Genomic DNA, 24,075 nt, shown 5'->3' on the forward strand with positions numbered 1-24,075 from the left:
AGTCTTGTATGTTTGAATTGAGGTCTGAAAATTCAAAAATTTCCTACATAAATGGAACTCATCGCAAAAAGCTTTTCACCAAAATATAGGCACTCAAACTGCTGATGCTGACAGACAAAATTAACCGGACATAAAAATTTAATTTACCTAATGTCTCTGATTATCTAAATTTTGAAAATATAATATAAAGTTATAATATAAGTTAAATGATTCTGTGTACAAAAAACGGCATTTTGGTGTCTTGCATAATAGAAAATACTGAGCGCTTAGTGATATTCGACCTGTTCTGTTCACAATAAAATTCAATGCCATAAGCAGGTGAAAATTGAAACCTTCAACGAATTCTACAATTAAATCTAGTCGCCTACGTAAAATAACAAACTACAATGTTAATTTTTTGAAAATCTTCAACGTTGAACAATTTATAATCGAGAATTTTGTCCTAAGTGCTTCACAATTTTTGTGCATATTGAAATTAAACAGGCTTAAATACTTAAATATACATACATTCATGAGAATTTGTCAAGGAAATATGTTTTGAAATTAAATTTTTACCTTGATCCTGTTTCTTTCATTTGCACTTTTGTTACGCACCATAGCAGTTCAGAGAAAATCACCCAAATGAAATTTTAATTATGCATGCAAGTTTACTTTTCTCTGATTGGTCTATTACTGTGTAACCTTATTATCAGTGATTTGGCAATCAATTTACAGTATGTTACAGAATTTTATTTATAAGTTACATTTCCTTATTCCTATTTTGTTACAACAACGTATTTTTATTTGATTTTAAAATAATTTTTCTGTTTTCCACACTTCACCTGCTTGTTTTCCCGTCCATGATTTAAATTCTGTTTCACTCCATGCGATGAATATATCTAGTGGAAATTACAATTAACTGGGGCAAAATGCAACTCACCAAAATGGGTGCGATCTTATCGTTTAGGCCACCTTTTTTTGTGGCGTTGAGAATTATGATGAATCATTCTTTTTGAAGAAATGAAAATATAGTACGCAAAAAGTTCGTCTGGGTTGCGAGTAAAAAGCGCATTTGTTCGAACTCCACAAACCTTCATCTTCCAATCTACAATTACTTCAAATGTAGCTCACTACGTGACTGTAATCGGATCGTTACGCATGCCATGTCAGCCAAGCAAACAGAAAACTGTTCCTGTCCATGCAGTCATTCAAATAAAACCTGATTTGCATAATTTGAAAAACAACCCTCACGTGGTGTTATTAGACCTGAATTAAATGCATTACAACTCAACGCCATATTAGAATTTATAACGAAGCTTATTTTAATCATCCAGTCGATGTCACATCATGCTTTCCATTTGAAACGGTCACTGTTCTGAGACTGTGAAATGTTTTACATATTATATACTGTTGTGGTTATTCAACATCTTAAAGTGATTATTATTTACAAAATGCTCGTTAACTCAGATGTAAAATTTTTTAAAATAACAGAAAAAGTATTTTTCAGTTTTATTAGCAAATTACCGATTCAATACCTATTCTTCGCTATATTCTGATAAACTGTAAAGCAATATAAAATGCAACTTACTGATGTTTTGTCCATCTGATCGTTGAAGTTCACTTTCATTTTGCTACTTCTTTCCATTGTTATGTTAGCCTACAATTCGTTCAAATGGAGCAGAAAAGCAAACAAATAGTAGTCGCATAAGAATTTGCATTTCAATCTCATGACTCTATCTGCATGGCAATCAAGTTAGCAAATCATACTGTGTTAAGGTCGTGCATATTATTAATTTATAGCACTTATTTTCCTACAATTCATTGCTAAAGATTCATCAGAATTTCAAAATCATCATACTATATCATGCAATATCATTAAAAAAATTAATTATGCTCACGTCTTCAACTTGTTTTTAATATCTTGCGATTACAGATTTCAATTCTGTCCATTTCGATAACGTGTATCTGTAGTGCTGATTTTCAAACCACATAAATGTCAGAGTTATATTTGTTAATAAATGTATAACAATTGCACATATATCTGTTTCTTTTCTACATGTATAGAGTATCTAAAAGTATATAATGAACAAACAATCTCATCTAAATTTGACTGTACAGCAATGTTTGTTGTATATATTATACATATTAGCTTTCGGAAAACGATCGCTTGGCACAAGATGCTTTGAACACTTGTTTTCATAAACAATGTGTCCGTTTCAAATATTGCATTACAGATGTCGCGGCAATTTTTAAATAAATTTCACAACCATCTCTACAAATTAATGCAACTCGAATAGCAGCACAAAGGTACAATTTAAAATCCATACGACCCTATCTTCGATGCACAACGTGCTCACGTATGCATTTTTTCATTAAAATTTGATGTTGTTCAAATGAGAGAACAAAGTTTCGTTTGGAGTCAACATAATGTATCGTTGATTTCGATGATTCATCGACAAAAACAATGCCTGTAAAATAATGAAAAATAAAAATTTGAAGCACTTATGGAAAATAATAATAACGAACCCTTAATCAGTTTGGATCAGGTTACGTCAGTAATTATTAAGCAAAACAAAAAGAGCTGGTCCAATTTATAATTATAATCGTGCGATAAATAGGCAAGTGAATTTAATGTACTGTTCAGATGTACCTGCTTACCTTACAGTATACTTGCTATCTTACAGTAGTAAATTTCAAATAGCAATAAAATACAGAAAAAAGGATAGTGAAAAAAGGATGCCATGGCAAATTCCCGTCTAAAAATGTATTAACAGTGCTGACGGGTTAAAACAAATGAAGCAAAACGTTTTCCATCAAGTGATGCTGTTGAAATTGATTTTTCCATAAAAAGTGTAGTTTTTTTGTCACGTTTTCAAAAATGCAAAGAGATTAGATCAATAAATGCATTCATACGACCAAAGTGAACACTTTATGCGCAATGTATAACCTGAATCGCTAATCAACGTGAATTAGATGAAATGCACTGTCCGTCTAGAAAATTTGTTCTTGAAACATATTAAAGAATAAACAAACAAATACGTTCTTCCATTTTTCAAATAATAAATCTATAATCTTTTCAAATTACGACGATGTACCAGTTGAAGGCGACAAATTGAAAGCTCCAAGTGATTCAGGTGTTCCCGGCGGTGTTTCGGTCACATCTGCCGACTTAACCCAAGGCTGACGACACATCGGACAATCTTTGACATCTGCCTGGGTGGAGTGCCACTGAGTGATGCAATGTTCGTGAAAACAGTGCGTACATTCGCCCCATGCAATTGGGCACTGGTCGTACTGGACTTTGCAATCTGGACATGGGAAATCAAACGAATTGCGACAAATGCCGCAAAGTGGATCCTGCGTATCCCACTGCCAAGTTGATACCATGTTCCAATTCAAAATCTTCACCTTCAGACCAGTCACCGTGCTATCATCGGGGCTTTTTTCTTCTTCCTGTTGTTGTTCTTGTTCATGCATTTTTCTTAGGACCCTGCAAAAAGCATATCAACTCACACATCAAGCATAGAAAAAAAAGGCAAAAAACTCAAAAAAAAGATGATAATTCAAAACAAACTGTTTTATCAGTGGGCAATTTTCCTCCACTGGAAAGATTGCTGATCTCGCAAAAAACAATCGCCAAGCGCTCCGGATCAACGCCGGCTTCTATCAAGCGTACACAAATCGCCAACGATTCACGATCCAAATCAACTTTAAGCAACTTCGCAATCCGGTGTAAGCCTAAAAATTTCGAAAAAAAAAACTAAATTATTAAATATCTTAAAAAACACTATACACACAGTTCAAACAATCTTCGCTCAGTTGTGAAGAAGGCAGTTCTTTCATAAAAAATTGACTCTACAAATCGTTGATAAAAAATTGAAATTAATTGAACTTGTGAACACAAGTCATACAGAAACAAGTACCAAGATCGGCGTCATCAATAACGCTATAAAAAGTAAATAATACAAGAATGGATTTTGAGGAAGATGCTTTTTACTACATTTGCCAACGCTAAATTAAAACAAATCAATGAAAAAAATCAATAAAAATAATAGCCGCAACGAGATAAAATGCAAATGTCTGAATCGCACCAATGAACACACACGGCCAGGTAAAAAAACATTTCTCGAACTTTTCAGGGAAAGGCAGAAAAATAGGACGTCCATTTACTAGCAATCACTTCTCTGCTCTTCTACAAGCAAACATGAATGCAGCAAATTGAACAATAAAAACTTTTTCCTTCAATAAACTTGCTCCATCTAAAACGACATCATATTCCATTCTAAAATTTACATTTCTATTCAAAAAATTCAAATTCACCATAAATCACTTCATAAATAAAACAAACAACAATTTACCGTCCATTTGATATTCAAAATATAATTTCATTCAACTTTTACAGCTCTTGGCTGTTGTTCTACGGGGCGAACTTCCAATTTGTAAGACTGAAAATCAACTTCTTGTCGCAAAATTCCCGTCAAAATAAATTCTGCAGAATGAATATCTAAAAAAATAATACATATCAATAAAAAGTACTTAAATAAAATAAAAAAATAAAATAAACTCAAACTTACCAACACCAGCATCAAGAAGAGCTTGACAAATGTGCAAATCATTGTCGCAAGCAATGACCACAAACTGAGTGCCAATCTGAAGAACAGTTTGAAACATAATTTGAATTCAATATGTAAAATTTGATAAAGTTGTTACATCTTTCAACTGAAGCATCATTCTGCTCGATGGACACTGCCGGATCAGCGATCCACCTGCAGTACTGATCAAATCTCCAAGAACAGATGGAAACGGTTGAACACTGGGCGTGACGTAAAATAACAACTTCTAAAATGAGAAAGATTTTCAAAATAAAAAATTAAAATTAAAGCCAACTGCTTGAAAAAAGTTTAATTTGAAAAACAACAATCACTTCGAACAATTTCTTCTGTCTCGCACGCCAAATGCTCAACTTGACATTAAATCCGAAAAATTTTTCATTGCCTTCATCTTTAACAATAAAATCAACCGGATCTGCAAAACAACAATATAATAGTAAACAAAACAACAACAACAACAACAACAGATTTACCCACAAACTGTTGCTGCTTGTAGCTCTGGCGTATCCAAATTGGACTGACGATGTATCTGCCAAGTGAAATGCCCTCAAGCAGCTTACGAGTGCGCTTCAAATCTGCAGTAATCAAGTGCGTGCATTCTGACACCAGCTGCACCACCTTACCTCCCAGCCAGAGCACCTTCTGAAAAATGGTATTTTCAAAAAATTTCAATCCAAAAAAAATATTAATCATCAACAGCAATTGGACAAACTTTTTCAAGATGATTCACTTCCGCTTGGTAAAGCCCGGTGAAGCAAATTCGCACCTCTGCGACATTCTTCCCACATTTGGCAAATTCTGCACAACGTTTCTGAATATCCGCATCCGCTGGTGGTGGTGACAATCTGCACAGCCGAAACATATACATCACATGCATATATATCTTTTTTTTTTCACTTTTCTTTCCTTACTTTATTCTTTTGTGGGGAAATATTTTTCCGTCATCATTTTCAATTTGAAAACGTTTCTTCGATGCATTTCTGCAAATTTCCATATCAAACAGCACCGGGTTTCGCCATGCATCTGACGGAATAATTTTAAAAAAAATTAATCACATTCTCAAATTTCATTCACGATAAAAAATTAATCATCCGTTCTTATTATTCAAAATTTTATTATATTTACAAAGAAAATTAAAAATAAATTTTTTTCTTACTCATTAACATCGGCATTGCTGTTGCAGTATCAATACGAAAAGGATCAAAGTTTGGTTGTAAGCTCAACTCTTTTGGTACAAACTGATGATATTTTGCATTATTAATGTTTTGCAAAGCAGTTGTTTGCCCAAAGAACACTTCAGTAAGCCACTGAAGATTCACCACAGGTATTTTCCATTCTGCCGCTTTCATCACTTTTGGACCACAATATCTGCAATTTCATTAGAAAAATTTCACTTCGCAAATATCAAAAACAAAAACATACAAATAAATAATATTTCAAAGGTAAAAAAAATTGCTGAATTAACAATAATATATAAATAACGATCTATATGATATCGGTCCAGTTTTAACTTTCGCATTTATATTTGTAACGTTGCCCAAAATCTTGGAAAAATCTAAAACGTTCTAACATTTTCTTAATAATAACTCGATTCCAAAAAGATATCTACAAAAGAAATCTAATAATAATAATAATTTACGTTTTCGCTACAAGTAGATGGTTGTGCCGACTAAAGTAAGCAGTGTAATGAGCACCGACGGCTAAGATCATCTGTTTCAGGCAAGAGCGCTCCTTGACTGGAAAACCGCTAACGGCAAAAATTTTTCCCTTGCAAGGTTTGTTGTCACCAAAAAATGAAGGAAAATGAATAGCTTTCCAAGGAGGAAGAAGCTTTTTGTTCATAATCACGTCGTTCAACCACTGCGCTGTAACGCAACGTTTGTTGTCTCTGAGCGCCTGAAAGTTTTCAAATTGCTATATCATCTATCGTATAACTATTGAAATATTGCCTGTTTATTACTACTACCTGCTGGACAACAGGATGTCGAAGAGATTCGCAAACCACATGAGTACACTTTGTGCTGTACATAATTTCCACATCCCCTCCGTGCAAATTGATCACAATCCGCCAATCGCTCACCTCCTTTTGGTCCAACGTGCGTTCGTAGTCAACAATCAAAAAAACACAACCAACAAGACATAATTCTGGAGGAACTAAAAATAACCATAAGCCTCAGTATTTTTTTCCTGTGGTGAGTAAGTTGCATATTAATAATAATAAATTAGTTAAATACCGTCCACCCGAGGATCGTGTCCAAAAAACTGCATCGCTGGTGGTTGTGTTTTAACCGATTCTACAGATGAACTTGGTGGAAGCGCTTGTGTAAGTGGTCGAACACTGCGCGACTCTTTCAAGGAAGTTGTTCCCATTCTAGGCGAATACGGCTGCTGGAAATTTCTGGATTGAAACCGCTCGTTTGGAATCTGACTTCCAGCAACTTGCATAACTTGATAGGGCTGCTGCAAACTTGGCGGTACTAAACGTGGTTCCTTTTGATGCAATCCCATTTCCCCTTGCTGTGGTGCAGAAGCTAAATTTACACCTTCAAAAAAACACTTTCCATATGTTTATAATATAATGCCACACAATTAAAGAATTCCACAAATTATTTCTATTATTATAGAAGATAACCAATAACATATCATGAATATATACCTTGATATTGTTGCTGATTAGAAAGGGAATGCAACTGTTGAGGTTGTTGTTGTTGTTTTTGTTGCTGCTGATGCTGCTGTTGTAGCTGTTGTTGTGGCTGCATTTGAGGATTAAAATCTCTTACGGGATATGAAGGCACAGTCGGTCGCTGGCCGGATGGCAAACTAATAGTCGCTGGAGTTGATGTCTGCAATGGCAATGCGTAACCAGGATGAGAAACTCTTTGGAAACCAGGTCTCAGCTGACAATGAGCTTGCATTTGAATTTGATTTGAATTTGGAAATGAACCTTGATTCATCCTTGTCGTTGGAACAAACTGCTGCCTTTGTAAAGATGCGTCTATTGGTGTTGCTGGAAAGTGATGATGCTGAAACTGAACCCTCGGAGACGCAGACAACTGCTGCTGATGTTGCATTTGCTGTATCTGCTGTGGTTGCTGCTGCTGTTGTACTTGCTGTGGTTGCTGCTGCTGTTTTTGTTGCTGTTGTGGTTGTTGCATTTGCTGCTGCTTCTGCTGTTGCATTTGTTGCACTTGATGCTGCTGCTGTATCTGATGTTGCTGTATTTGATGCTGCTGCTGCTGTTGTATTTGATGTTGTTGTTGTTGCTGCTGCTGCTGCTGTTGTATTTGATGTTGTTGTTGTTGTTGTTGCTGCTGCTGCTGCTGCAATTGATGTTGCTGTTGTTGCTGCTGCACTTGATGTTGTTGTTGTTGCTGCATTTGATGTTGTTGTTGCTGCTGTTGCTGTATTTGATGTTGTTGCTGTTGTTGTTGTTGCTGCTGTATCTGATGTGCATGCATGCGCTGTTCTTGTACTTGCTGTTGATATTGTATCTGCTGCTGTTTCAAACTTTCCTGTTGCTGCTGCAGACTCATTTTCTTCGCCTGTTGCAACTGAACTGCTGCATTTCCAGCGTACTCAGCAGCAGATGAATAATTCGGAGGAGTGCTGTCAGAGAAACGTGGCTGTTGTTGTTGAATCAGTTGACCATGATTTTGGTGGAGTTGGTTTTGTTGTGGCATGTAAACTTGTCTTTGAGGGGCGCCAACAAGTTGCATTTCATGTTGATAACCACCACCAAAACTATTTTGCTGTTGGTGACTATAAAGCTGCTGCTGCTGTCTTGGTTGCTGTTGCTGTTGCTGCTGAGGCGGCGACTGGTATTGTTCATTTGCTAGAGAATGATAAATAACTGACTGAGCTTGCATTGGTGAAGCTGAATACTGTTGCTGTGAATGAGATATAAATGCTGGATTTGGACTGCCCAATGGGCTTCCGTTTCCACTGGGACTCATCAATGGCGTATCTGACTGTCTTCCTAAAAAAACACACATAATATAATCAGTAAAATAATATTAATAACAGAATTGCATACAAACACTTTAAATAGAAAAAAAACATCAGCAATAAATTTAGCGTATTAAACTGCACAATTCTAAAATAAATGCCTAGGTTTTTTTTTCAAACTCTTGCAAATTTCAAGATGCCAAACATACTGGAAACTGGCATCTGTTGCGGCCTAATCATCTGCATTTGCTGCGGTGAGCCATGCATTTGGGTCTGATGTTGTACTGGGAAAGGTGGCTGTACGTTGTTCGAATACCAAAAACGCTGCTGAGGGGAAATGCGCGGACCCATCTGCTGGTACGGAGAATTAGCACCCATTTCAGGGCTAAGTTGATAGCATCGATCAACTGATGGATTAAATCCACACGCTGGACTGACACCAGGCGCCGGCGACGAAACCGACTGATTCATTCCCGCATGATGTTGTTGCTGATGCATGGCTACATGGTGCTGTAACACAGCATGCTTATTTTCAATAAATTCATGAAATCGAACAGTATCCAAAGATACCATCGGATTGGTCGGTCCAACAGTCCCACAAACAGGTGTCGGTGGACCATATGGAGCACTATATGGTGACATATGATACTGATTCGTCTGATTCCGCTCAACCAACTACCAACAAATATATTTTAAAATCAAAAATAATTTTAAAAATAAGAAATTCAACTCTGATAACTAACTTGCTGTGCTTCCATTTTCAGTGTTGCTGCAAGATTTTGTATTTCCTGTTCCGCTTTCATATCGTTTTCATCTGCTGAATTTTCTTGAACAAAATTACTGGGATGATACTGCTCAACTGAAAGTAATTCACCGGCTTCTGCACAGTCAACCACCCACTGAGGTATGACTATTCTAATCGAATCATTCACAGATGCGATTCGATATTTGTTCTAAAAGAATAATTTCAAAAATAAACAGTAAAAATGAACAGCTGTGAAATGCTCAAAATCACAATGTTTAAAATTAAAATGCGTTTAAATAAAAAAAAACTTACACCTGAGATCAAGAAACTAATGAGATGTGTTGTTCGACTGGTAAGCACTCTTTCACACTCACCTCCCAAAGACACTATAATTGACCATAATATATTTGCATCATGCCGGCTCATCTAAAAATAAAACGATAAAAATTTTTCTAATCGTTTTACTTTTTATGCTCTTGTACAATAAAATTTAATGTTATCTGCATTGATTATCACATGAACATCATAATTTCATATTGAAAACTGAAAAAATAAAACACTGACTGTATTTTCAAAATCAATCATCATCTTACTAAGTATACACATATAAATTTCAAAATAACCAGAAAACTAACCTATGCAATTTTCAAGCATAAAATTTAACAAATGCGAAGTTTTACTGATGTGACTTTGGTTCAAAATTACGTATTTTTAAAACACCGCAGTCATTCAATAATTTAAAAATATGCTATTCAAGCCATATTACTGCATAAAAATTCGTAACATAAGATTGTTGAATTTTATGAGATTGAAATATCACATTTTCAACAAAGTAGAAAACTGTTATTTTAAAGTCTCATCATGCATCAAAAATCATGCTAAAAACAATCAGATTAATCATAATGTATACAACACGTTCCGTTTTTTTTTACAAATAAGTGCATTAACAGTGTAAACCAATGCACTAAAAAAGCATAATTTAAACCATTTAAAAATAAAGTATGTTTTGAAATTCAACTACTTAACAGCAAATTAAAAAGGACTGCTAAAAATTATCACCCACCCATCCCTAACCCAATTTAACAATAAACACTTTCAACATTTATTGCTAATACACATAACTTATAATAAATAAAGCAGACTAAGATGCAAATATTCAGGATATACCCAATTACTAGAACTGAAACCTATGAACTGCTTTAAATGTTCGTATGCAAAATTAATATACTATCAAACATGTTCAAGTAGAAAATAAATTATAAAACAATTTCAGTGCAGGTAACTTAGAAAAAATATGTTTTAGTTACTATTCATCTGTGAATTCGTGTATAATCAATCAAAAAGAGCACCAAAAAATATACTTGTTCAATTTTGAAAAAATATATTCAAAAAGTGTGTTTACTTGAGTTGGGCAAAAAACGCAATCACGGAAAATCTGTTTTTGTTCTGGTGAAAACAAGCGTCCAGGCGCACCATATGGTAGAATACACCGACACCAGGCAGAAGCAAAAACCCACGAGGACTAAATAAAACAATTTTTTATAAATATATAAGCAATGTATAAATATGTATACAATTATATAACTAAATATGCTTACTGCAACAACAGGAATGTCATAAATGTCTCTTGCTTCACCGACTTCGGACGAATCAGGGTGATCAGCAATCAGAATACTGACTGAATCAGTCAAATAAGAACTCAGACGAGCACCATTTTCTGTCAAAATCTTTCGAACCTAAAGATCTGCTATTATAAAATAAACTTTCAGAAGCTATCCTGTTTAAAGTATACTTTTTCTGCCCGCGATTCTTCAACTGTCCGTGGAACCAAATAAACTTTAAGCTGCTGAAATAGTGCCATTCACACACACGCACACACACACAGCACCTTTACTACCGCATCTGTATCCTGATGAAAGATCTGGCTACTTCATCAATTCAAAATACTAAAATAAAAATGTGATAAACACTTTAAAGTAACGTCGAAACGAAATTAGTTGATTTAAGCAAACTATCGTGCACTAATATTACACGCGGGAATATATCTTCATAGCAATAAAAAATCATTACAATGAATAAACTCATTGTCAAAAGCCCGTTACATTAAATTATAAAAGAAATTTTTTAAGGTAAAAACAACTAAAGCATAACAGAAGCCAATGTAACAAACAGCCACAAATGCTCACAACCATTATTTTCGTAGGTATACTGTAAATGATTATAAAGTTTTAATCAGTTTGCCACGAAATAAAATAAACAACATTAATATTTAGACTATAAAATAAACAAATTTTTTTCATTTTAGGAGAACATAATTTTCATTTACAACAAGTGAAAGAGTGGAACAAAAATATTGAAAAATTTGGAAACAACAAATTTAACATGTTTATAGTTTTTAACTAAGTTTTATATAACATATTCACGTTAACCAAGTTAAAAATTATGATTATAAACTAGATTTTAATAAATTCTTTTAAATAAGATTGGCATGCAATTCGCAAAAAACGCATTTCTTAACATTTGATATATTTCCATATAATTTGAAAAGTTTATGTAAAAATGCTCATTTCTGAGTAAATGATTATATCATCAACAGTAAATTAATTTGAAAAGATAAAATAATATAAGATTAACATTTCCAGAAGTACTGCACAAAATGACTTCAGCTACTATAGACTGTACTTTGCTTAAAAACATATTTATTGATAAAAATCCAAACTATTGCTTTACACCCCATACGAATGTTTTGGCGTATTGTTCAATAGTTAGCCAATGATCATGCCACAGGACAATACGTGGTCTCTTTGACTTCAGAAGCGCATGCGCTGCTGTACTGTACCACCCATGTTTCTAAAAGTTAAAATTTTTTTAAAACTGCAAAATAGTAAAAACCCTTCTTATAAAAAAATAATTTACAAAAATAATGCATTTTTAACTTTATTTCTAAACTGACCTTCATAATTATATATGAACAAGAAATTACAATCTTTTTCGTTTTAAAAATTATAACATTGAAACAACCATACCGCTATACAAAAATTTAACAATACCTGCATCAAATAACACATTACAATCATGGCACTACGACTCCGGCCGGCTTTACAGTGAACGTATACTTTCTTTCCAGATTGTTCACATTCTTCTATAAATTTAACTGCTTCACGGACGTTCTCTAAACTTGTAGAATACCAAAAATCACGAATAGGGAGCCAGAAATAAGAAACTCCCCTAGCTTCCCAATCGTTTTTTGCTGCTGCCCAACGATGTTCTATTTCGTGAGGCTCTGTTAAGCACACTACACCACCAACATGCTCTTTATCAATAAGCTATGATTATATTAAATAAATAAGTAAAGTATTTCAGCATTCTTTCAACGCCGAAATAATTCCAAAATAATATAATTCAAATTTGGAAGTTTTTTTAAACAAACATTACAAATAACATGATTAATTTTATTAAACATTCATATAGTCTAACAAATATACAGCAGAAAAAAATGGAAAATGCAAATAAAACCTACCTCGTTCATCATTGATTTAAAAGGAAGAGCACCTAAAATAACTGTTTCATCAATTTTGCTATACCATGGCCAATCTGTTTCGCTTAAACGATTCCGTAGCAAATTGTACGAAAGAGTTGAATAAAACGTTGCCCAACTCAATAGGCCCATTCTAAACGAAAGCTTTTAAAAATACTAATATTTTGTAATATAATAAAACAAAAATTCCTGAACAAAATTCTTAAAAAAATCAGTTAATTTCTATAGAATCCTGTGCAAATTATATTTTGAAAACGCAAGGGCATTTTATATAATTGATAAAACTGAAAACACATACTTGAAATTTCGAAAGATCTTTAAGCAACTTAGTACTTTAACAGAAATTTACTGAATTACTGAAACAGCAAAAAATTCATTTGATCTTCAAAGTAAATTGCTTTCAAAGAACGGTCAACGACATACTATTTCAGTAAAGTAGAATTATTAAAATTATATATATATTACAGTATATTATATATTACATATTATAAATTACATATTGTACTCACTTTCCAAATCATCAGTTATTCCAGTAATAGCAGAAAAAACTAGAAACAAAACAAGCATTCAACTAATTAAAACAAGATTCCGATTTTGCTATTTATAATTGCAGTTTTGATGCACTCTTAATTCTGCAAATTTTAGTAACAATTCATTGTTTCCTAATCTTAAGTTTTAATTGAGAGAATAATTTTAAAAACTGTTTAAAATTTTACTCCACATGCTTACTATTTAAATAATAATTGAATAATAATTGTCAAGCTTAAATTTATACTGTAACTGTTACCTTTTTCAAGCCGTTATCATAATTTATATAATTTTAAAAACCTGAAATTTTGTTTAATAATCATAAAAATCATGTGGATTTTATAATTCCATGTAATGAAAAAATAAATAAAAATAATAAATATTTATTATTATGAATTGCTATTTTCAAAGCAACAATTTTACTTAATTAGCGTTTTACAGTAATAGGTCAATTGTTGGAATTCGAATTACCAGTTTCTCAAATTGAGCATTTCATCAGTTAGCTGCTTCGTTAGTTTTAGTGTAAGAAAGATTTAATTTGTAACATTCTGATCAAAATTATAATTCAAGTGAATTTTAATTCTTTTCATACGCCATTGTTTGCATACTGAAACATACTGCGTGTAGTTGTAGTTTCATCGATTGCATGTTACAATTATTCTGTTGCAACAAAGAGCAGTTTGCTGTTAAATTCATTTCCTTTTTATTTACAGAATTTCGTTAGCTCCGTTTATTCGAATGCTGCTGTTTTGTCCAATTTTGTACTGTGTTGACTGACTAGATGCACTTACTAGATACGTTAAAGTGTGTTCTACGCTCAGTCAGTTATTTTGAATTGAAAAATGCAGTGTTTATTTTAGTTTACTGATTGATCGTTATATTGTCTAATGTATTGCTTGTTGCAAAAAGCATGGGTTCTAATTTTGTTATAGTACCGACCGCTTCAAGGTTTGCACACACTTTAATAAGTTTATTTGGCGTTTGTTTCAATAGAATGGGTTAACGGCTGATATTTTTTGCGAAATTGAAATGATAAAAACTTAAAAGTTTAATTTCAGTATCGAAGTCGTTCGCCGTGGTATCGTCAATAATAGAGATAAATTTTTTGTTGATGAATAAACACATTTATTTATTTATTTATTTATTTTTCTGCTTCATTTCGTCTCCTATTTATGATTTGTTTTTTGCAATGTGACTTTATTTGTTGTCATACTGTAGGTTTTTCAGTTATTGACTGTTGAAATTCAGTTGCAAATCATTGTTAATTGATTCTGCATTATAAACGATGCACATTTCAATTCACATTTTCACTAATTTTTTTAACTATTTTTTTTTGAATTTTGCATATTTTTTAAATTTACTGTACTGTTGTTGCTTATCATTCATGTATGTGGTGACGGTTTTGCCGTGAAATGCTGCAATAATGTTCGATAATTTTTTTCCGTTTTGTTCACTAGATGTATATATTGTTTTTTCTTCAGAGGAAAATGGGTGATGACGAAATGGATTCGCAAGAGATTTTGGCCGAGCTGAATCGGCTGGGCATTGCCCATGGTCCGGTGACCGGCACGACGAAACGCTTGTACATGAAAAAGATTGAAGCATTCAAAAAGAACGAATTGAACAAGAATCAGAACGTGACGACGACTTCGAGCCGACGTCGTACAACGAAGAAGAGCAGCGTCAGTGCCGCCCCTGTAACTGAGGACAATAATAGTTCCGAGCCAGAAGCATCTGGCGGAGAGGATCCGCCGCTTGGCAAGGGTGGGAGGGGTTCAAGCCGTGTTGCTCGTCCAAGTCAAGCTGCAGCGAGCAGCGAGTTGAAGAACCGCCGTCAGTCTGTTCTGTTCGAGAAGAAGGTCGAAACGAAGAGGCAGAAATCACCGGTTCCACGCCATGGTCAACAGTCGACGCCGTGGTCAAGCGGTGCACCGATCATTTCCAACAGCTCGGCCGGATATCCAGTGTCTACAGATGCGCGGGTGGATCATCCGGTCGTTGGGGCAAACACTGATGCGTTGTTCAAAACAAAGAAAGAGAACAACGATCTGTTCAGCCCAACAGGAGGATGGACAGATTCGAATTCTGTTCGCACCAGCACTCCGTATTCTTCAAAATCGAATACCCAGTTGCCGGATTTTTTCGATTCAAACATGGACGGAATTGGAAGACATCATCCAAGCACGAAACAAGCGACAGACGACAACTGGCCTTCTTGTCGACAATCACAAGCTTACAACGACAACAGTGATATCAACGTGACGAGAAAGCCGTTGTTATCGGAATTTCCCTTCCAACGACGCCATTTCTCAGAACACGCATACGACAGATCGAATACCGATTGTGGTGAATTTCCACATGGACATGCAGCGGACAAGGACGGCATGCAAAGTTGGTTGAGTGAAATCAGACGTTCCGCCTTTAGTCAGTTCGATGCTGTGGCGAACAGAATATTCGCAACGTTTTGCAACCCTGATCGACAACGGGAATCACACACCACCACTGCTACTGCTGGTGGGGGTGGTCAGTCGTATTATTCTTTTCCACCCAAGCCGGGCCAGAGGTCTTATGGGAAAAGTCAAGCAAGGCATGCTGCTTCGGATGTTGATCACGGTGGTCGAACTCGTTGGTACTGGACAGAAGACAGTTCCAAGCCGATACTGATTGGAATTTTGACACTTTTGGTTGGCTTGTTGTTGCTCTACTTAGCTTTGGTCAACAAGCGTCATCTACATAGCACATCAGCGTTGGTCGTCGGTAAGCATTGGTAGTTTTTTTTCCATTTTACACTGCACGATCAATTTATTTATATTATTTCTTTTTCTACACTAATCTTCAGTTGCTCTCGAAGATACCGCTTACTTCTTATTCAATCGAATGGTCCTTCCGGCTTTGGTTATTGTTTTTGGTAACTGTTTTCATTGTTGTTTACTGAAATGAAATTTTAAAATGAATTAATTATAATTCAGTTCTGTTCTTCTTTTTAATCTACTGTCAATTATTATTAGAAGCAAAAAAGAATGTAACTTTTTTCAACTTTGCCATTCATTATTTCAGTGATAGGGTTAATTTTGTTTCTGATCTGGTACAGCAAATATCGTTGGCAACGCACAGCCGAAGAACAACGTCAAACTTATGAATTGATCGAGAAAATTATTGGTTTGTTGTGATCTCTGAATAAAAAGAAAGTTATTTTATTATGATATTGTGCATTAAAATTGCAGATATACTGAGAAGACATCATGATTATTGCGAGCGCACAGGTACAACACAAAAGCCTTTACCTATTTCTCACGTGCGTGATATGCTGATTCCGTTGGCGAAGAGGTGGTGGTGATTTTTGAAAATTGGAAATCTGAAAACGAATAAAATTCTCTTTTTACAGACGTGAAATGATGCCAATTTGGAACAAGGCGGTGCAGTATTTGTCAGAAAATGATTCGCGTGTTCGAACAGAAACCCAGTGCATTTCAGGCGAAGAATTTGTCGTCTGGCGATGGATGCAGTTGGCTACGTCGAGCGTAATTTTCATTATTTCCCCATGTATTTTCCTTTCTGTTGTTCTTCACGTTACTCTTTTTTTCCATGATTTCGCTTCATCAGTTGAGTGATGATAATAAAGTATGGCAGGGGTATGCGTTTCAAGATGAAGAATTGGCCAAGAACATGCCCCACTCTCCAATGTTCAAGTATTTGAAAGTCCGAGGGCTGTTCGATCCTGACCTGTAAGATGAGCATTGTGTAGCAGCGCAGTATCTTCTCTATTCTTTTTTTCAGAGAAACTGAAGACGGTTGGCCAAGACATATTCAAGATGCGATACTGGAGAAACTTGGACCGAAATTACGCGTTTGTCACATGGCTATCGATACTACATCAAAAGAGGTATTTCCTCCTTTTTTTTGGCAAACTATTTTCTGAAATGTCATCTGATATGTAAAAGAAAATCTATACTTATTTCTTCGCAGGGAGTTGTATTCATGAAAATGGCGAGTTTGGAAGAGGCGAGTGATGCATTCAAAACTTTACACGGTTCTTGGTTTAACGGTATATTTAATTTGTATTTGAAACAGTTTTGTCATATGGTTAACAAATTTCAGGACGGTTGGTATATGTGAAATTTTTACGACCTGAACGATACAACAAACGTTTCCCAGAAGCGATGAATGCAAGTGATCCAATTCGTATTTTCAAACCGCGCTATTCGACCATTCTACGTAATAATAATTATTGATTAATTAATTAATTAATTAATCGCTCGATTTATTGATTGGTTTATCATTTTACAAACGAATCATCCAATTTTTTTGTTATTTATCATTAGTCTTAAAAAATGAGTGCTTAAAACTTTCAACTATATTATATATACATATACATGTATACGTACATTTATATTTTTATTTTTATACACAGCTGTCCATTAACCCCAGACTCAATCAGCTTATTAAATATCTTGATCTATTTTTTGATATGATCATATTTACAGAATAAAAGTTTCCCGAAATGCTTCAATTGTTCAAATTGAATACAAATCGTATACAATATGTGCAACGGAATGAAATCACTCTATACAAATAACACTTATTTATTCATTCATTGCACAACACTGATGAATCACTTTTGGGGGCATGTTGCACTGAAATGCAACAAACAGTATGACAAATCAGAGCCGTGTAAATTCGAAAAAATAAAATATATACAAGTAAAATTTGAATCGAGGATTCATTTGAGAAGAGAACCCCTCCAATTTGACGCAACTCCCGTCAAAAAAAGTATTATTACCCGCAAAAGTATTTTTTAAAGAAAAATTGTAAAAAAAAGTTACTGTTCCATAATATTGAACTTGAAAATCTTTTTCTTTTCAATCCACCTTTTTCCTTTTTTTCGTTGCTTACAACATTCGTGGATGTCGATTATTAAGCAATTAAGGTGGTCTAAATGAATAGCAAGCTTTGAGTTTAAATTTGCATGACAAAAAAAACATGGGGTAAAGAGGAGGGGATCGATCCATCCCAAGAAAAGAAAAAGCAGTGTACTCTACTACTCACCAGACTTACTCACTCACGTTGGTCAAATTGTCAGTGTTGATGAGGTGGATCTGTGGACAGGTCTTGGTCAGGGTTGGCGACCTTTTGGTTGTTGGTCTCGGCAGGGGCGGCGTCGACGAAAAATGCATGCAACCGAGGTCGAATGGGACGCTTTCCACGTGGCAGACTTTGAGCATAGGGAAGTCGGTTGAACACGTCGGCCGTGACTGGATAACAAACGCCGTCCATGGTGGCGTAGGGCGGTCGCCTGGGGAACGCATCCTCGGCATATTGTTGTACAGAGGGATCAGCGTCGGTGCGTGGCCGGACGCGGAAGTCTGCCGGTGCCACGGCGTAGGACCAGATTGGATTTTCGTCGGTCAGCGTTGGACAAGAAGCACGCCTCTTGTAAAAGCCGGCCTGGTTGGAGCCGGCGGCCTCTCCGGGAGCGTAGCTGGGCTCCGCCGGCTTCGGCGCCGTCCAGCTTATGCTCCGATCCCTGAGCGGATGGCCTTCTTCCGGTTCGTCGACGCACATCCACCGGGCGGCCTGTTGACGGGCGTTGAAATATTTGTACAAGTTGGAATGGCGCCCCAAACTGGCGGCCGCCATTGGCAACGGCGGCGGCTGGTGACTGTCGTTTTCCAAATAGCCGCCCGTCTCGCCGTGCCTGTTCAACCACTGGGCCACCTTCTCCGGCACGTAGGAACAGGCGCCCTCTTGGCTGGGCTTTTCGGCCAACGAGCCAGGCTCGCTTGGGCATTTGGCTTGGTATTCCATCGGCAACGTCTGACATGGGGCAGATGACGAGGCGGCGGTCGAGACTGCTGAATCCGACGTCTGGGATTCTGTCGCCTGGCCGGCCGACGTCGACTGGGCACAGTCCAGCCGACCGACGGACTGCTTTTCGTCAGTGGTGGACGAGGCCCGGCTTTCAGCCGCGATCGACCGCTCCTCTTCCGGGATGACCAGCAACGACGGGGTGTAACGGCGCCCTTTGATTCGACTCTGGGCTTGGCTGATCATGTGGCGAACTTCGGACAGAAATTCTTCGGCATTCGGCGGCGGGTTGACCATCTTCTCCGGTTCGAAAAATTCCGGACTGAAGTAAAGCCGCTTGCGATTCTGCGAATAGGGCGGTGGCGGCGGCAACGGTTCACCGCCCCCATTGCCGGCGCCTTTGCCGTACAGCTTGTGCCGTTGGGGTGAATAAGCGACACCGCCCGGGCGCATCTTGCCAGTGTTCCAACAACGTCCGTCAGTGGAATACGGACTGTAATTGTTCGATGACTAATCGGGGAAGAAAAAAAAACAAAATTTAAATCTAAACCCCTCCCAGAAAAATTCGATTTTCATACTCGATAATTTTGATACAGATCAATATCCGGTTGGACAATACCGTCACGATATGCACGTGGAAAATGACGTATCATGCCGGAATTTTGTTGCTTGAGAGAAAAGAAGTATTATAAAAATTAAAATTACACATTTTTTCTAATTTGAATATTAATTTTTTTTACTTCTTGCAACAATTGCTGTTGCAATAATACGTGAAGTTGAATTTTTTTCGCCAGCCGATCTTTCTGCTGCTTCCAACAGATTGTCCAAAATACGGAAATGACCAACAAGAATAACGTCAAAATTACACCACAAACAATACCGACAACCAAACCCAGCTGGTTGGTCCTTTCGGCGGTTTCCTTCTGATTGTTCGCCACGGCAGGTTCGGCAGCTTCTACTGCAAGCATATCAAACAAACTTGAACCAAAATTATACATACATGTATGCATTTTTTTTATTCATTGCAAAGTAAGCAAAGACCAGAAAGTAATAATCAAATTAGTTAGCGCATATTAGCTTTTATGCTTACCATCTCGCCCGATCACTCGAAAAACAGCGCACAAATCCGGTGAATCAGCCTCTTGACATTGCAGACTGATTTCCACTATTTTTCCAGTCAAAAATAGTTGATCTTGTTTGTTTCCAAGCCACTGAAATTTTTCATGTATACATATATATATATTTATAATAGAATAAATTGTGCAAAAAATACCATCGTTAAAGATTAATTATTTTGAAAAATTTCCAATCGATTTTATATTATACTCAAAATTCAACTTACGTTGAAAATTCAAAGTGGAAGTTTATTTCCAAAATTACACGAAACTGTTGTGCACTGGAAAATATAGCGCGTTCCAAATAAAATCAATTAGAATCAAATTCGTTCGCAAATATGCATTAAATATTGCCAATGAACAACTAATTTATTATCACTGACAACCGCTATTCTGTACAATTGTACAATTAATTGATTTGCAATTTAACGAGAAATAAAACACCCAGCACCACCGTAGTGGGGGAAAATTATTAAGATAATATGCAAATTTCAACGGAAATGATTTGTGAAATAGAAGTGAGCAAATTTGATGAGTAATAATTGTCTATTGTCAGGAAGCTTTAGAAATCGAAGAACAACAACAAACAGTATAACGTTGCTCAACTTGTACAGCAAAATAAAGCTGTGATAAATAAACCTGCTAACAGTGAAAAAAAATACTTGTTTTGACCAAACCTGACAAATTCCTGTTCCACTGAAAACGAACAACTGAATAAATTTACTCAACGGATGAACAATTCATAATTCAAAAGCATTGTAATAATACTGAACAAATAAAAAAACAAGGAAATAAAAAAAGTAGAAGAAACAAAAAAAATTAAATTTGCAATTGCTAGCATTTTAATCAAATTAACTCGTGCTTATTTATTGTTCTATTGATTGATTGAAAAAATCGAATAATAAAAAAGTGAAATAAAATGTCCACAAACTTGGATGTAGTTGTTGCCGTTGGAGTTGAGCAAGGCGAACAAAGCGACATTTTCCAACGGAATCCAGCCGCTGTGAGTCAAATATCCGACGGACGAGACCACGCAAGGAACATTTTGATCCGCATCCGGCTTCAGTCCAACGGCTAAAAGAAAACAAAATTAGTGAAGAAACAAAATTAAATACTGCTCAATATATTGGTGTTTGAAAAATATACAGAAAAATATACATCTTCGTCTTCTTTTCTAGTCATTATTACGTTGCAGTATTACTGTAGTGGAAACAAGTGAATCAAATGAATCAACAAAAATGCTAATTTTAAACTTCTCATCAACATCGTTTTGAACAGTATTGAAAAAAAATTCTTTTTTTGAATAAAAAAGAAAAATATGAATTTTATCATAAAATATTATAGTGATGACGTCGAAATGAAAAGAAGAATAAATTTCATGGAAATCAAGTGCAACTGTTGACTAGATTGTACGGCGTTATCGCCCTGCTTATCGACCTTCAGAAAATGAAATTGCCAAATGATGAAATTGATAAATGCCGAATTTTTTTACAATCCAAAACAACACTGAGATGAGAAATAACAAATATACACTGCACAAATCAATAGCGGTGAAAATAATGTTGGCTGATTTGCATATTCGGTTATTATGTCATATAATTCAAGAAGAAGATTGCAATTGCAAAGCCAAAATTGCCAAACTGGACGAGTGTTCTAATTTGAATTTTCAACATCTTCGAACACGGTTGACACAAAACACTGGACACAAATTTCCACTATAAACAGGCGAAGTTGTGCATGAACTATCACAAAGAAGAAAAAAAAACATATAATAAAACCACTACTACGAAATAAAAGTAAACAAAGTGAAATTAAACTGATACAATTTGAACAAAATGGAAAATTTTTCGAAAACAAATTATTCAAATATGCAAAGATGTATATATGTATATTATGGGCGCCGAATTGAAAATGGCAAATTAAAATTTTGCAGTCAACTTTTCGTCAACACCCTTTCACTGTATGTATGACCTTTGTTGACATTTTGACAAAATGCTGCCGTCATAAAAGCAATCCGGTTGCATTGGTGGTAAAGCGGCTAGGGTGGCTGTTGCGGTGATCAAAATTTTTATCAACCCAATATAATCTGTATTCGATCACAAACGTCAAATTCAGCAACGCTCATTTCTCAGTTGCTTTGAAAAACCCAAATCCAAAATAATAATTTATAAAAAACTATTTTCATTTCCACAACATCATGCATAAATAAAAAAATTTTGAAAATAAACAAATCGTAAATATTGACTTTATCACTAGTGTAAACAGGGGAATATTTATTAAAATGAGAAACAAAAATTCTTCACATAGTTACCTTTCCAATCCGGTGGCAAAGACGGGTTCAATATTTGACCAGTCAATGGCAAGTAAACAGTAGGAATTTTTATCCGCTCACTGGATTGACCGTAAATTCCAAAATGCAACATTCGGCAGTCATCTTTAATATTAAAAAATAAATAAATAAATTGTACAATAAACATATTAACTAACAACAAATATATTTATTTATTTATTTACCGATCGAATCAGAGCATTTTTTCACGTGTTGTAAAAAGGCTGGATAGTTGAGCGGACATTGGCAACTGCATCCACTGTTTCTGGAAGAGATTGCGTTGTAAACTGAGCAATGCTGCGGCTTGCATGTCACATCCGGATTGTTGAATATGTCACCAGTGTTGAAAATTCGAGTAATGTTGTGAACGAGGCGATTGGCGGAACCCTGAGAAACTGCACAAGACCACAGTATCCAAGTGAACAGTTGAGCGAATGCATACGACGATCGGTACCGTGCGGTCGTCAGCATTGCAAAATTATCATCATCAACGTCGACCCTTCTAGGACTCTTCACAGTGGCAACGACACTTTTCCCTGCCCGCCGCCAAAGCAGCAGCTGCATACTGCCACGCTAGTTGACAAATCTGCCTGACATTAACACTGTTTTGCTCATTTGATCAACTAGTTCACAGTCGTGAACTGGCCAACAGGGTGTCACTGGGCGCCAATCGTCGACTCTCTACAGTCATTCCAATCTGAGACCTACGCATCCTTTTATACTTTACAGTAATTGAACTGAAGATGAATAATTTTTTAATTAAAATAACAACAACAATAATTCAATTGCACAAATTAATTTTTCTGAACGTGCAACGTGGAACGTCTCTGTTTAACAGAACGAACAGAGATTTATTTTAAACTGTTGACAAGTGGGTGTGGTCAGAACCGGGCTTGATTTGGGTCATCGTCAAGCGGCGTTTCGGTTGAAATCGAACCGGTTCAAGCTACGTCCATCACACACACGGCTAATTTAAACGGTAAGCTGACAAGCAGCGGTAGAAGCAGCAGAAGTAGTAGTATCAGAAACAACAACAACAACAACAACGCTATTTTACCTTCTTTCCACCGTAAAATGTAAAATCAAAATTGATGCCATTTATACACACCCAAAAAATAGCATTTCTGTAATTTATAGCTTATAATATAAGAACAACAACAACAAACTATTATAAAGATGCACATGATATGCAAATTTGTCTTTAAGCTGCGCTTTCAAGCGGTGAATAAAGAATTCAACGATTGCAATTATTTATACTTTAAAGCAAACGAAAAACAACAATCTTTTCAGGTGCTTTTCACAGCTGCATCAGTTTCATTAAAATTTCATGTGTGGTTGAAAATAATTGCTAAACTGTTGGCAATTTTCGTCAGATAACATACTGAGCACTGCACCGTGAATTTACCTTCACCCATTGATTGAAGAAACTTTCAACGAGTAAAATGAAAAATATCCATTAAACAAACATTTTATATACATTT

At 35.7% G+C, this 24,075-nt stretch overlaps 4 protein-coding genes across 4 annotated transcripts; 1 reads left to right on the plus strand and 3 right to left on the minus strand.

Annotated features, from left to right (window-relative positions):
- Positions 1-2,310: 2,310 nt before the first annotated feature.
- Tsp_07806 (putative BRCA1 domain protein) lies at positions 2,311-11,471 on the minus strand. Its single transcript, XM_003381212.1, has 18 exons — positions 11,466-11,471; positions 10,878-11,015; positions 9,592-9,705; positions 9,278-9,487; positions 8,744-9,044; positions 8,445-8,565; positions 8,098-8,348; positions 7,370-7,596; positions 6,896-7,049; positions 6,556-6,734; positions 6,229-6,485; positions 5,754-5,957; positions 5,302-5,434; positions 5,067-5,231; positions 4,554-4,629; positions 4,160-4,238; positions 3,075-3,469; positions 2,311-2,447 (listed from the first exon to the last, which is right to left on the minus strand). The coding sequence occupies exons 1-18, from the start codon at positions 11,469-11,471 to the stop codon at positions 2,311-2,313; spliced, it is 3,147 nt and encodes a 1,048-aa protein (XP_003381260.1).
- A 526-nt stretch (positions 11,472-11,997) lies between these two features.
- Positions 11,998-12,949, minus strand: Tsp_07805 (putative dual specificity phosphatase, catalytic domain protein). Its single transcript, XM_003381213.1, has 3 exons — positions 12,800-12,949; positions 12,330-12,605; positions 11,998-12,129 (listed from the first exon to the last, which is right to left on the minus strand). Exons 1-3 carry the CDS (start codon positions 12,947-12,949, stop codon positions 11,998-12,000), a joined length of 558 nt encoding a protein of 185 aa, XP_003381261.1.
- Positions 12,950-14,255: 1,306 nt separating this feature from the next.
- Positions 14,256-17,577, plus strand: Tsp_07804 (putative LEM domain protein). The gene is made up of 11 exons (XM_003381214.1): positions 14,256-14,293; positions 14,404-14,428; positions 14,827-16,102; positions 16,185-16,253; positions 16,403-16,504; positions 16,570-16,672; positions 16,731-16,866; positions 16,976-17,070; positions 17,123-17,228; positions 17,312-17,390; positions 17,444-17,577. Exons 1-11 carry the CDS (start codon positions 14,256-14,258, stop codon positions 17,575-17,577), a joined length of 2,163 nt encoding a protein of 720 aa, XP_003381262.1.
- Positions 17,578-18,421: 844 nt separating this feature from the next.
- On the minus strand, positions 18,422-22,688 carry Tsp_07803 (conserved hypothetical protein). Its single transcript, XM_003381215.1, has 5 exons — positions 22,577-22,688; positions 21,197-21,339; positions 20,241-20,361; positions 19,997-20,108; positions 18,422-19,643 (listed from the first exon to the last, which is right to left on the minus strand). Exons 1-5 carry the CDS (start codon positions 22,686-22,688, stop codon positions 18,422-18,424), a joined length of 1,710 nt encoding a protein of 569 aa, XP_003381263.1.
- Between the last annotated feature and the right edge of the window lie 1,387 nt (positions 22,689-24,075).

The sequence above is a fragment of the Trichinella spiralis genome, assembly GCF_000181795.1.
Source record: "Trichinella spiralis strain ISS 195 chromosome Unknown Scfld2, whole genome shotgun sequence".
Lineage (NCBI taxonomy): Eukaryota > Metazoa > Nematoda > Enoplea > Trichinellida > Trichinellidae > Trichinella > Trichinella spiralis.

Excerpts from the sequence above, each read along its gene's own strand:
- Tsp_07806 (XM_003381212.1), bottom strand. Across the intron at positions 6,486-6,555 it reads GACATCCTGTTGTCCAGCAG|GCGCTCAGAGACAACAAACG; the intron begins GTAGTAGTAATA and ends GAAAACTTTCAG. Across the intron at positions 5,435-5,753 it reads ACTGCAACAGCAATGCCGAT|ATTGTCACCACCACCAGCGG; the intron begins GTTAATGAGTAA and ends TCGGCTGTGCAG.
- Tsp_07805 (XM_003381213.1), bottom strand. The coding sequence starts at position 12,949 with ATGGGCCTATTGAGTTGGGCAACGTTTTATTCAACTCTTTCGTACAAT. Across the intron at positions 12,606-12,799 it reads TTAAATCAATGATGAACGAG|CTTATTGATAAAGAGCATGT; the intron begins GTAGGTTTTATT and ends ATATAATCATAG. Across the intron at positions 12,130-12,329 it reads TAATGTGTTATTTGATGCAG|AAACATGGGTGGTACAGTAC; the intron begins GTATTGTTAAAT and ends TTTAACTTTTAG.
- Tsp_07804 (XM_003381214.1), top strand. The coding sequence starts at position 14,256 with ATGGGTTCTAATTTTGTTATAGTACCGACCGCTTCAAG. Across the intron at positions 16,867-16,975 it reads TGCAGTTGGCTACGTCGAGC|GGGTATGCGTTTCAAGATGA; the intron begins GTAATTTTCATT and ends AAAGTATGGCAG. Across the intron at positions 17,391-17,443 it reads ACACGGTTCTTGGTTTAACG|GACGGTTGGTATATGTGAAA; the intron begins GTATATTTAATT and ends AACAAATTTCAG.
- Tsp_07803 (XM_003381215.1), bottom strand. The coding sequence starts at position 22,688 with ATGTTGCATTTTGGAATTTACGGTCAATCCAGTGAGCGGATAAAAATT. Across the intron at positions 20,362-21,196 it reads ACGGCAACAACTACATCCAA|TGGCTTGGAAACAAACAAGA; the intron begins GTTTGTGGACAT and ends GAAAAATTTCAG. Across the intron at positions 20,109-20,240 it reads TCGAGTGATCGGGCGAGATG|TAGAAGCTGCCGAACCTGCC; the intron begins GTAAGCATAAAA and ends ATATGCTTGCAG.